General features: G+C 38.5%; 1 protein-coding gene across 1 annotated transcript in view; it reads left to right on the top strand.

The window, feature by feature from the left end:
• The first annotated feature begins 2,175 nt into the window (after positions 1-2,175).
• The window catches only part of LOC141741582 (cytosolic phospholipase A2 epsilon-like), a 38,400-nt gene continuing 28,416 nt past the window's right edge, over positions 2,176-12,159 (top strand). Inside the window, exons 1-3 of the mRNA XM_074582429.1 lie at positions 2,176-2,286; positions 2,635-2,721; positions 9,907-9,982. Coding sequence (XP_074438530.1) covers positions 2,176-2,286; positions 2,635-2,721; positions 9,907-9,982 — 274 coding nt within the window. The remainder of the gene's footprint in view (positions 2,287-2,634; positions 2,722-9,906; positions 9,983-12,159) is intronic.

The raw sequence follows: 12,159 nt of genomic DNA, 5'->3' as shown, positions 1-12,159 counted from the left end.
TGCCTCAAAAGAAATAGTGCTTCATAGTGAAAAGCAATTTGAATTTTCAACTAATTTAGGAAATTCAATACCAGTGCCAGCTTTGAGTCAAGGGCACCTTTGGCTACCTCTGACTTGAGCTTAAAAAACAGGCATTTCATATCAGGAAGGCTTGAGTCAGGAAAGAAGGGTTAGCTGTTAGGCAACAAGCAACTCTTAGTCACCTTCCTAGGGGATGCCGGAGGCTTCTTCTCCCCCTTCATTTCCTTTTGTTTTAAAACCAAAGGTGCAATATGACACACATAAATGGAAACTGGCTCTCATGCAAAAACCTCACACCCATTAGCTTCCATACATCACAGAGACAAGACCTGGAGCTGATAAACTTTGTGGGGCACAATTACAAAGAAATTGTAGCTATCATTCTCATTCTTCTGTTGTGGTATCGCACATCCCCTAGGCACTTCAATCAAGGATACAAATAGGCTGTAGCAGAAGAAATAAAAAATGTGTGTGCTTTTATGTGTACAGTTACTTTTCTCTAAACTGCTTCTGGTCAGAATTTTTACAGAAAAAAAAGGCAGATTCTACATTTTTTTAATGGAAGTGCAAGTGCTCATACTAAGCAACACATCAGTCAAAGTGTGTGGGAGGCTTGTGACTATTCTTTGCTTATTGCTGTAGTTTATCCAATTCAGTTTCAATTAAGCAGTTCCTGTTCCATCAAAAAGTTTCAATATGATGAAGGTGAGAAAGGAAGTTCATAGCAAACCTTTCCCTTGCACAATGTGATAAAATAAATGTGCTTATTTAATTTAAAAAAAAAACCTGAAAGTGCATGCAAAAAATTAAGCCTAAGAAATCAAACTTTTGCAAGGATAGAGTACTGGAGGTAAGATGATCAAACTGTCTTAACTTGTTCTCCTTGTAACACCAGCTTTTCGTATTGATTCCTCTATGCATATAAGCAAAGTATGTAATGAGACTGCTGGAAGTGATTGGTTTTGTGTCTAGTTTCTGTCAGTCAAGGTCCTTGTACAACACTCATTGCCACAGTCAGAGCGGCTGTGATTTCATACTTATGCAGGTCTCTAATAGGGAGCATCATGCTTTGTCATCCTATTAATCTCAAGTCCTTTCATAAACACTACTTTTAATCATTTGGGAGGACTTTCAATACAAATGTATGTGTACCTAAAAATATTTGCATAATGGAATAGAAAATTTATCCACTGAGCTTCCTAGAGGTGTGCTGAACACATGCAGATCCTCATTAGACAAAAAAATCATAAAACACACAGGATCAGTCCATTAAATTCCAATAATCTGCTAGTAACCCCCAGCCACCTGGTGACTTGAATCAAATTGCTCAGAAATCTGAATGTTCAGAAAATGACAGTTATGAACTGGGTAAAACAAAAGTGAAGAACTAAAATCTCCTAAAACATGAAATTAGTTTGTTTTGTTAAAATGTTTCATGATTTTTCAAGGTGAAATGTTTGAATCTTATTTAAATTTGTTAAGATTCACACTGAATTAAATGTAAAGCCCAGAATGAGTAAAGCATTTCAAATGGAAAAGTGATACCTTGTGTTTTAGGGAGCACAGAAATGTTATTTATCAAATTTCTTCCTTCTTTCATTTCCTCTGAAGTAGAACACTACAATAAAAACAAACACAGATGTACAAATCATGATGTAACAGCACTTTTCAGGTAAAATTATTTCTTCAGAAGAATTCTTAATATCTTCATACATAAATGTCTTCTTCTCATAATTATCCCCATCTTTTTTTTTTTTTTTCCATTTTTATTACAGAGGCAATAGAGCATGGAATTCAGGGTCTTTGCATGGAGACAATAAGTGGATGTGTCTATTAGGCTATTATTATCATCACTTTTAGATTATCGCTGTAAGGTTACCTCTCATAGACCATCTCTATCAGATCATTAATCAGGTTATCACTATTATTACTCTTCTATGAGCCTCCAGGTGGGAACAATTTGGTCTCAGCGTATTCTGCTCAGTCACAAGACCTGCAAATAGGAATGTTCGCACCTTACAACAGATGTGCTCTTTGGACAAGTAAAGTGGGTGGGAAATTTTCCTGTTTCAGAAATCGTGGAGGGGTGGAGCTCTGACTCAATGTAATAAAACACCTGTTCAGCAACTTCTGACACTCTTCAAGGATGTAAATATGTTTCAGGAGGCACCGGCAACTGTGGAGCCTAATACACAGGTGCTATTCACAGCACCTGCTTTTAATGCAGCAGCGATCTCAATGGCATCAAGCTCTGCCTTCCCTCAGGTAAGTGGAAAACAGAACAAGCCTGCCAGGAGCCTCTGAGTATTTGATAGAGATTTGTCCCCAGCCTATAATCAGGTCAAGTCCATTCTTACAAGTAGGATGTAAATCTCCAAGAAAACAAGATTCTCCCTTCTTGGCTATTTGAAGCTATGAGGACCTGAGTCAATATCTTCCCACCAAGCAGAGAAACAGCTGCCACTTTCCTGGCACGTTCATTTTATCCACCATAAACAATGAAGAGGTGCAAATTGCCTGTTCCACATCGCAATTCCCCATTGAGGACTTGAAATAAGTAGAAGAATTGGTCTTTATTCTCTTTTTCATCCCGTGTTCTCCCTCCCTCAACAGCATTCAAGCAGCAAATCAAGCCCCTTGGAAAATGAAGAAAGAAAATGGATGATGCACTACGTAGCCGCCAGCGACATTGATGCTAAGGTACCGACTTCAGCAAACTAAAAATAGGTGGGACTAAACTAATGGTTTTTTGAGAAGCGTAGGATTTTATTTTTTTTTTTACATATTTGGTTATTGAAGATTCATGTGCTTATTTAGAAATAGGAACATTGAATGGAAGAAAATTTTCTTTAGGTGAAGCATCTGCTTTTTTTTTTTTTTTTTTATTCCATTCCTTTATCTATTTATACAAGGTGTGTTATTTTCATGGTTTGACTCCTTAAAGAAATTCCTCAGGGAAAACATTCTCAATTTACTGATAAAATGGAACTGACTTTGGCCTTTTTTAATGCTATCTCTATTGACTTTAATGGAGTTTTAGCCCAGCGTGAATGGAGAATGTTGCCGGTGTTGAAAAGTCAGAGCATTGTTGTTGGCAATCCTTTGGGTTTTGGTCATTAATGTTAGTTTCCAGAAAAAATGCCCACTTTGGTCACTGTGCAGCTGATCACAACCAAAGAGGAACAACTCAGCAACAGTTGCAGGGCCTTGACAGAGATACATCTGGTACATGTTTGATGCACGTATATCAGCGATGATTTTTGTCCCCACACTCGGTTAGCTCGCAGCTGACTATACTTTGTGCCAAGCTGCCTCAAAGTAAAACTGGGTGGTTCCAAAAAAAAAAGTTAATCTACTTCTGATGGTATCTTAAATGGCATGTGATTGAAGTGTCTACAGCTCATAGGAAATCTGCATGTTTAATTTCTTATTTGTGCAACCATACTTTGAAATCAATAGAAAACTACAAACATCATTTTGCTTATGTATGCTACAACCTTATCAAACTCATTGATCAAACTGATCTCTTGTTAGTAGCATTCTGGCAGCTTCTACAGATGGAAATTAGTGTACAAAAAGGGTGACAAACCATCAGGGGGTTGTGAAACTTGATGTAAATGGCAAAGCAGCGTAACCAAAACTGACATGGCATTTAGGTGTTCATAATTTGCTCTGTGTGTGTGTGTACTAAAGCTCAGCAAGGGAATGTACTAAAGCAGGAAAAGCAACTATTGGGGAGTGCAATGACCTGATCTCCATAGCATTTTTGTAATGATTTACTGTATTTATACTGCAGTTGTGTTTTGGTTTAGAATAAGAACACTAGAATAATAATAGAATAATAAGAACACTAAGGTAGTTTCATTGTTAGAATGCTGTAGACTGTTAGAATCCAGCATATGTTTTTGAATGTCTGTAAAGAAACATTTAAAAAAATCCTATGGCCTTAAAACCCCGCATGTGGGGGCTCTGGGACCCTTTCCACAGCTTTAATTTGTTGTTCTTGTCCTAATTTCTCCTTATCAAATGAACCTCCAAAAGTTCTGTTTGCTATCCACAAGTGTTTAGCAACTGAGACATTCTCAGACACTCTTTATTTACCTCCTGGCATTTGAACATGTCTTCTCTCCTCTGTACTAAAGCTTGGCACAAAACTGGCATTAAGGGCACAGCCTTGTGCAAGCTGGGCAATTTCTTCCTCTTACTGCCATTGGGTTTCCTGGGCAGCTTTCAGCAATTCCCTTGATTTTTACAAGCCATAGCTTGCCATCTGCCATGGGAGGATGATCGTTAGTAAAGAGGTGTTATAAAGGATAACATGCTTATAGCAGATCTTAAGTTCCAGAACAATTAAACAGGTGCAAAGCTTTCCTTAGCGCTAGCGCTCAAGTATTTGCCCAAGTCCTTGCTTCAGTTTGAGAGGACTTTGTGTAGCTGTGGGATAAACTGAATCGTTACTGGATTGGGCTTAGAAAAACATGCCCAAGGGCTGCACATGGAATTTAGCTGTGTTGCCTACCTACGGTGCAAAGCCAAATATGCCCCACTGCTGAATTTTCAGGAAAATGTAACAACTTTGTGAAACCTCCTTCATATTTTCAAATGGATAGGAGCATCAAGAGGGCACCTGTTTAGCTATTTCAGGGAGTCCTGAGAAGACAGTTTGCCTTCTAGCACCTTACACATGAATACAGGAAAGACGAAACATACTAAAGGATGATCATAAATAGTTGTGAGTAAGGTAGCCTATAATTACAGTAAATCTAGAAAATTTATCACAGAATATTATGTGTTACTGCGTTGTCTTATACAGAATAACTTGTTATTTCCAAAAATGAAAAAAACAATGGTATTTTCCTTGGCAAATTATCAGCTTAAAAAAAGTAGTTGGTGGCTCATCATCTGTGAATGCACTGAAAACTTATATACAGTAATGAAAGAGCAAGAAACTAGGAAGTATAATTTCAGCTCAAGATTAGAAATACTAACATAGGGCAGGGAGGCTCACCAAAGTATTCTGCTGGACATGAAATCAGAAACCAGAGAAGAGCTAGGAGAACTTTAATCAGTTTTTGATTTATGTATGTAAGTGATACACATAAAGTGATGCGCATTCCTTAATGATTTGCTGCAAAGCTAGAAAAAGCCATGACATTTCCAAGGGCCCTGTCATCCTTCCCTCTTAAAAAGAGTATTTGTGATTGAAGTGTGTTGTGCAAGGTCACATTTTGCACGGGTAGCAATGAGCCTTTAAGGAAGGCTGGACAGTCTGGCCATCACTCTGTCATTGCACAGATAAGTTCTGAGGTTCAGGATACAAAGATTTATCTTTGTTAGAGGGGACTGCAAGATGATTTGCCCATCTGTGTACTGTGTATTCTCATATTTTGGTAATTCTTTATTCTAGGTATCAGGAATTGCTCCTGGCTTAATAATGAATGCAAATTTTGTGCTGAAAATAGCTATTTATGATAATTAGTCACTCATGGATAGTTGATTACATTACCAACTCCCTGAACTATGCATTTTTTTAATGTAACACAAATGATAATCACCAGCAGCAACACACTTGCTTCTTAGTTTATTAGCATCGTTCACTGTATTATTGCAATGAACTAGTGACTAGAGGGAAAAGAGAATTAGTTGCATTATTTGCACTGATGGCACCAGGGACCTGAGTTCCAGTTATAAGGTGTTATTTTGCTTGTTGAATTTTCTGGAGTAGTTTTCAAGTCTGGCATTTGGCCAGCAGAGAAGTATTATATGAAGTAATTTTTCATTAATTACTTTCTTTAAGAAGGATAAGTCTCCTTTCCATTTGTCTCAGAGATTTGCTTTATCATTAATAGTTCACTTAATACTTAGGATTTGTCTTCGAAGGCATTGGTGTCTCAAATCATGATGAGAATGATGATTACTGAAGATTGTTCCTTCTTTGCCCTAAGGAGGGGATGGAAGTATGTTTTAGAAGAGATTGGTTTTTTTCTGCTGCTTTGATTTGGGTGATGTGGCCATCTAAGTGTTATACTGTGAGAAAGCAAGAAGGGTTCAAGAGTATAGACTGGTTCTGAGTGCTGTGGAGACCCTTTTCTAACTGGTAAAAATGTTGAGATATGGAAATAAAACTAATATTTGCATTACTCCTTCCAATTTAAAGTAATCATTATTCTTGGGGGCAGGCTAATACTGGAAAGGATTTTGCCAATGAAACATGCTGACCCTATGAATAGACCCAGGGAGTGAGGTGAACTCGCTCAGCCATGACTTCCCTGGCTGCACATTCTCTGCCACCAAACACACTTACTGAGGCTATCTCCCAGGTTCACATCACTAGCTTTTTCCTCTGTTTTTAATTCCTCGAGTTTCTTTTTCCATTCTCTTCCTTGTGGTCTTCATTCCATGAGCGTACGCTGGATGTGCTGTGGCTGACAGCCTGTATCTTGCTGTCTCATGGGACTCACATTTCTCAGGCAACACAGTGAGATTTTCTGTGACAGGGGGTTACCTGCCTCCTGCAACACAGTGTTTTCATGCCCAGTTCGTTGCCTTTTCTCTTACAGAGCCCTTACTCAGAGGTCTCCTACTGGAAGTGAGAAATAATTTTTGCTTCTCTTTCAATCAAATTTCTAATCTGTACATTGTGTCTGATGAGTATGCTGCCCTACTGTTCCCTTGACAAGCTCTTCAAATTTAAATAAACACCTGCTCTTTGCACCAAGCTATCTTCCAGTGACACCAAATATCCCCATCCCCTTTCTCACCATGATACCACAAGAAATTAAGTGTTTGAACCCTTGTATAATCTTTAACACTATCTAATCTCTGTAGTATTTTACTGTCCTTAATGGAAACACAGGGTTACTTCTATTGTTTTGGGGTTGGTTTATTTTCCCTCCTAATATAGCCCTCCATTACTCTAAGTCTCTTATCAGTTTGTCTTCATTTGCATGAAAATATGAGGTTCTTGTGATGCATTCTTCACATAACCTCTATTCTAGTCTGCTGCAATGGCACTTAGGAATGGGCGGAGAACTGGTGCTTGGTGTTGACGTGTCTTCGCAGAAACCACGCTTGTTTCTGTCATTCTACTTCTTAAAAAGTCATGGTAGTTCATACGTGTCTCTGACAATCTTTTAAAAACACTTGTTACAAAATGCTGACTGAAGGACTGGTGCCATTAAAGAAGGCTAAGACAGCACCAATACTAAATGCAATTCCTTTAACTCTTTCCTTTGTTTCTCCTGAAACATATCTGCTGAGGTTTTTATGTATTTCTCCAATTTGACTACTAGTTTTGAGGAAGGTATAGAAACAAATGGACAAACCCAACGAGTGTTTGCTCTTTAAGAACAAAACAGGTTGAGGTAAGAAGGCACGGAGTTATTCCTTGCTGATGAAAAAGGAGCGGTGTAACAGTAATGGTTGAAACAACAGTGTGGAGCTGATAATGTTGAGCTCTTACCTCCCCTGTTTAGAACAAACAGCCCTATAAAATATCCTGTGCCCTACATATGACTTTAAGCAACAGTAATTAATTTCCTATTTAGTTTTGGAATGCACCCACCCAGAAGCCATATCTTCTACTCCTTGTAGCCTGATAAAGAGAATGCATTTGTTCAGCACTGAATAGCCCTCTTGTTGTTTTGGGTGTGCTGCTTCTGTACCTCACGGCAAAAAATATTAGCACTTTAACTAGCCAACTTACTGAAAACATTCTGACAGTACAATTCCTAGTTATAAGTTTGAGCTCATGGGCAGAGCTTTATGGTTATTTTAGGCATTAGTTAACTTTTATTTAATATGGTTTTAAACTATCCAGCATTTTCTCAAAAATTAATTCTTGCCATTTCATTGGATAACTTCATAGCTTGAGAATTACTGCAATTTTTTGCAAATGACTTTTATGACATTCATGTCTTTCATCCTTATGGAGACGGAGATGATTTGGAAGGTTAAGCTAAATTCTGTCATGATGAATTCCCTGTGGTCCAATGCCTTACACACTTCAGCTGATGTACTGTCTTGTCTCACTGATTTGACCTTTTTAGTAGTCTGACTTTTGTCACAGTAGCAGCACCTGTGAATGTGCTTTCTCTTATTTCACTCGAGAGTTTCTTCCTGTTATTTTAATTGAAGTTTCTCGGAAAATAGATAACATCTCCTAATTATTTCATCATCTTCTACCAGCACTCCTCTGTCATTTCAGATAATCTTTTCAAACTTTTTGTCATTAGCTTTCACAACAGATTCTTACTTTGGCTGCCTTTTGTTGTTTTCTGAAGTGACTTTAGAAAGAGTTACTGATCTGTTTGCCTTCTGCCATTAAGTCAGCTCCTCCTTGACCTCTTCCTGAATATGAGTGACTACCGTCAGGCCTCCGCATCACAGAAGTGGCCACCTATTTCTTTACCCCAAGACATACTGTGCCTTCAGTATTTGGCTGCATATCTTTCTGCAAATCTGCAAGTGTCATCATAATTAGCTTGGTAATTTTATAACTTCCACAGACCTTTGCTATTAGAACTGCAAACTAACACTTCTGTATTCACAAATCTACCTCATTTTCATGTTATAACATATTGTTTTATTGATGCTTTACTGAGAAGTCCTTAAAATAATCATTATTATTCCATAACCTGAGTCTCACAAGGTCACTTTTTGATATATGTGTGATGCTTTTTATATCTTCCCCTCTTACCGGAGATAGCCAATTCAGAATCTGCTGATAACATCGTCGTATGATAACATCTATGTAACAACTGCATACCCGCTTCAGGATTTGACAGACTTTGAAAGAGTATTTTATTTCCTGTGCAGACCCTTGTACTCTGGCATTCACTGCAGTCTTACTGTGTTACCCCAACTATGTAATGAGACCAATTCCCATTATAATCATACATCAGCTTGGGAATTTATTACTCAATATAGTTTGAAATCTCTGAAATTCCTCCTTTTCTTCTGCTTCTGTTCCTAAACTATGATAGAGGTAGGCACCCCCAGTGCTGATTTGCTCTTTTCATTTGGTCTGTTGTGTACGACCACGGTGCGAATCTCTCCTTTCTATAAACTTCAGCTATTCTGACAAAATTTCCACAACTGTTCCCACAGTTAGGGAATCCAGACAGCCATCTCTGCTGCAGCCACTGTAAGCTCTGATCATTTTCCACATCTTTCTGCTGATACCCTAGACGCTCTAGCTGCTGCTGCTGGACATGATGATCATGTTCCCTGAAGATGTAAAATCCCTAAAGCACATGTAATTGGCACAGCTTTTACAGACCCAGCTGGTCAGGCCTGGCATCTTCAACACGGAGCTGGAGGTAGCCGTCTTTGAGATGGACTGTAGTCAAAATCATGTACTTTGTTATAGTACTCCATGTCTATCAATCAGAAAACCACATTTGGTAAGGAAAACAACTGTTTCCACAAAGTAAGCTGGGAGCTTTTGTCCACAGCTATGTATTTCCCTGGTGGCTTGAGACATTCCCTAACGTGTTAATACTAATCTGTAGACGCCTCTCCATCATGAAAATTATTCTTTTTAAAACAAGTGGGAAAACCTAAAAGGATCTCTTTTTTTTTTTCAACCAAAATTGCAGCATTTCTGTTTTGTGATTCACTCAGTTTTGTGGTGTTGTACTGGATGCTGATGACCGCGTGTATGATTTAATGTAGCTGGCTAACTTAACTTTCTCAACTTACCTCCTGTCTCCCCTTTCCTATTCATCTTCTCCTTCCACACTTTCTGTTTGTATGCTTAGGTGACTGCAGACTTTAGGGGCCAATGAAGTTTGTGGAGAAAGTTCCTTTCAGTGTTTCGTTGTCATTAAAATAAATACACGTATCCCAAACTTTAAAGCACATCTCCTTTGTTATTTTTTTCAGCAGGAAGAAATGTCACCTTACTCCCTGCTGACTGTAAGAATCATAAAGTTGAGAAATGCTCATCAGGCAGATTTTTGTAAGTACCAGATTTTCTCACTGACATTATACAGTTCTAAAATTACTGAATCAGTCCCTGCTTGTGCTAGTCACTGCACAAATGCAAACCACAGAAATAGTACCAGCAAAAAAATCACAATCAAAGCCAATTTCTGCCACAGAATATTTATTTACAATTTCAGAGTTTTTTTGTTGTTTGGGGTATTTTTAAGAATTCGGCAAAAGGTCAGTGCCAGATAGGGTGTTGACTAAATCTTTAAGACTTTCATCAGTCGGCAAAGAACAGAAAAATTAGCCATTTCAGAGGTGTGAAAATATCCTAACACAAGTTTTCATACCCAGGAGTTTATATCCCATGTCTATAACAAATACATAGAATACGGGCCTGAAATCTTTACACAGCAGTTGCTCTAAATTTTTTGCCCTGAAGAGCCCCGCCACATCTTAGAAGTTGTGAGGTGTATAGTGTCCTCTCCTGAGGAGCCATGTCTTTATGGATGTTTCTGACTCTTGTTCCCCACTGATAGACGTATAACAGAAAACTTTCGGGGACTGGAGTACATGGTATGTTAGAGCCTACACACAAAGTGTTCTGAAAATGTGTGGTATTTGGCCAGGCTCCAGTTCCACAAAGGTTTTTCTCTGGAGAATTTTCTCCTGCCATTCCTACGTGTGCCTCATGAACTTGGCAGGTCAGTAATAACTACAGTTTTGCATATCCCATACTGTTCTTCCTTCTTTTGCCGTGCATTTTCTTTCCTTTTTTTGAGGTTGTGCTGAAGTTCACTAGCACCAGAGCCTCTCCACTGCTCAACATTTCACATAACATGTTACGTCACTCCTCTGTCTTCCCACTTTTTAATATTTTTAGTACAGCTAGAGGATCCATCAAAATGAAAAGTCATTTACAATTGTTATTTGCACAGACCAAGAGTGAATTCTTTAGCTATGGTACTCCAAAATGTGGTGGTTTCAGTGCAGTTACCAAAGTTGTCGGAGCAAACAGCTGTACATCGCATGTCAAGGACTTTCAGCTTGGCTTGATACACTCTCTGAAGTTAGAAGCTCAGACAATATCTGACAGGCACAACTTTTCACAAGAAATAAGATGAGGTGCCTCATGCTGCCAATAAACCAGCAGCTCTGCTCCAGATTGCTTTGGCCTGGAAACCTTAACAGGTTTTGCTTCAGAAGACTACTTTGGACTAGATTCCTCACCAGCAGACAGGCAACTCTAAAAGTCCATCTTTCCGTGAGGCAGCAAGTCATCAAACAGACTTTGAGGAAGGCTAAGGGCATGGCAGAGTACCTTCTTGTTTTCTCTAAGCGAGCACCGCTTGACTTCCACTGGATAATTCAGAGACAGCAACATCTTCATCCCAAACACTACCATTTGTTTTCGTCTTCTGATGGAACAATATTCTACAAGGAAAATTTCTCAACACCTCTTTGTATTCCACTCATTTTGGTGTTTCAAGAATGTGTATGTCACCATTGTCAATTTTCCAGCCAAATGGAGAGAAGTGTTCAATTCACATGTTCTGTAATACTGGGTTGCAGAGAATGGAACACCATCATAGGATAGCAAATTAATTTCTGTTCTTTTTCACAACTATGAAGCACTGCACATGCATGCAAGATCTTAGCTTCATTCCTTTAAAGTGCTGATTTAATTTCTTTTAGTATCACCTTTGATCTAGAATGGAAATTGAATGACAAGATAAGAACCGTGATTCATCAGCTTATGCAAGGGGATTGCACAAAGTAAAATGATGCTGCGTTCTCAGAAAATAGTATTACTGTTATATCCTTGTCCTTCATCCTGAGGACAGTGGGATTTCAGAAGTTGTATTGCATAATGGCATGCAGTCATCTAGAAAATTTCCATTATCGCCAAAATGTATAACTCTGGAGCAGGGATCAAGAAGTGTGGGCTCAATTTTTAACTCTGACTACAGGCTGGTTGTATAAGTTTAGGCAAGTCATCCAAACACTCTGTGCCTCTCTTGCCCTATCTATAAAACATGGATAACAGAATATCTTCTCCCACACGTTTGTGCTCTCTTGTCTACTTAGGTGATGTGCTTATTTTGAAAGGGGTTGTCTCTTATTATGTATAGAGGAATCCTAACTTAAGATGTGAGGTAAGTCCTAGAAACAGTGAGAAGTAGCTTCAGATTCTTTTGCTAGTAACCA

This window comes from Larus michahellis, chromosome 4, assembly GCF_964199755.1.
Source record: "Larus michahellis chromosome 4, bLarMic1.1, whole genome shotgun sequence".
Lineage (NCBI taxonomy): Eukaryota > Metazoa > Chordata > Aves > Charadriiformes > Laridae > Larus > Larus michahellis.
Note: the sequence above shows the minus strand (reverse complement) of the source record. Positions and strands in the feature narration are given on the sequence as shown.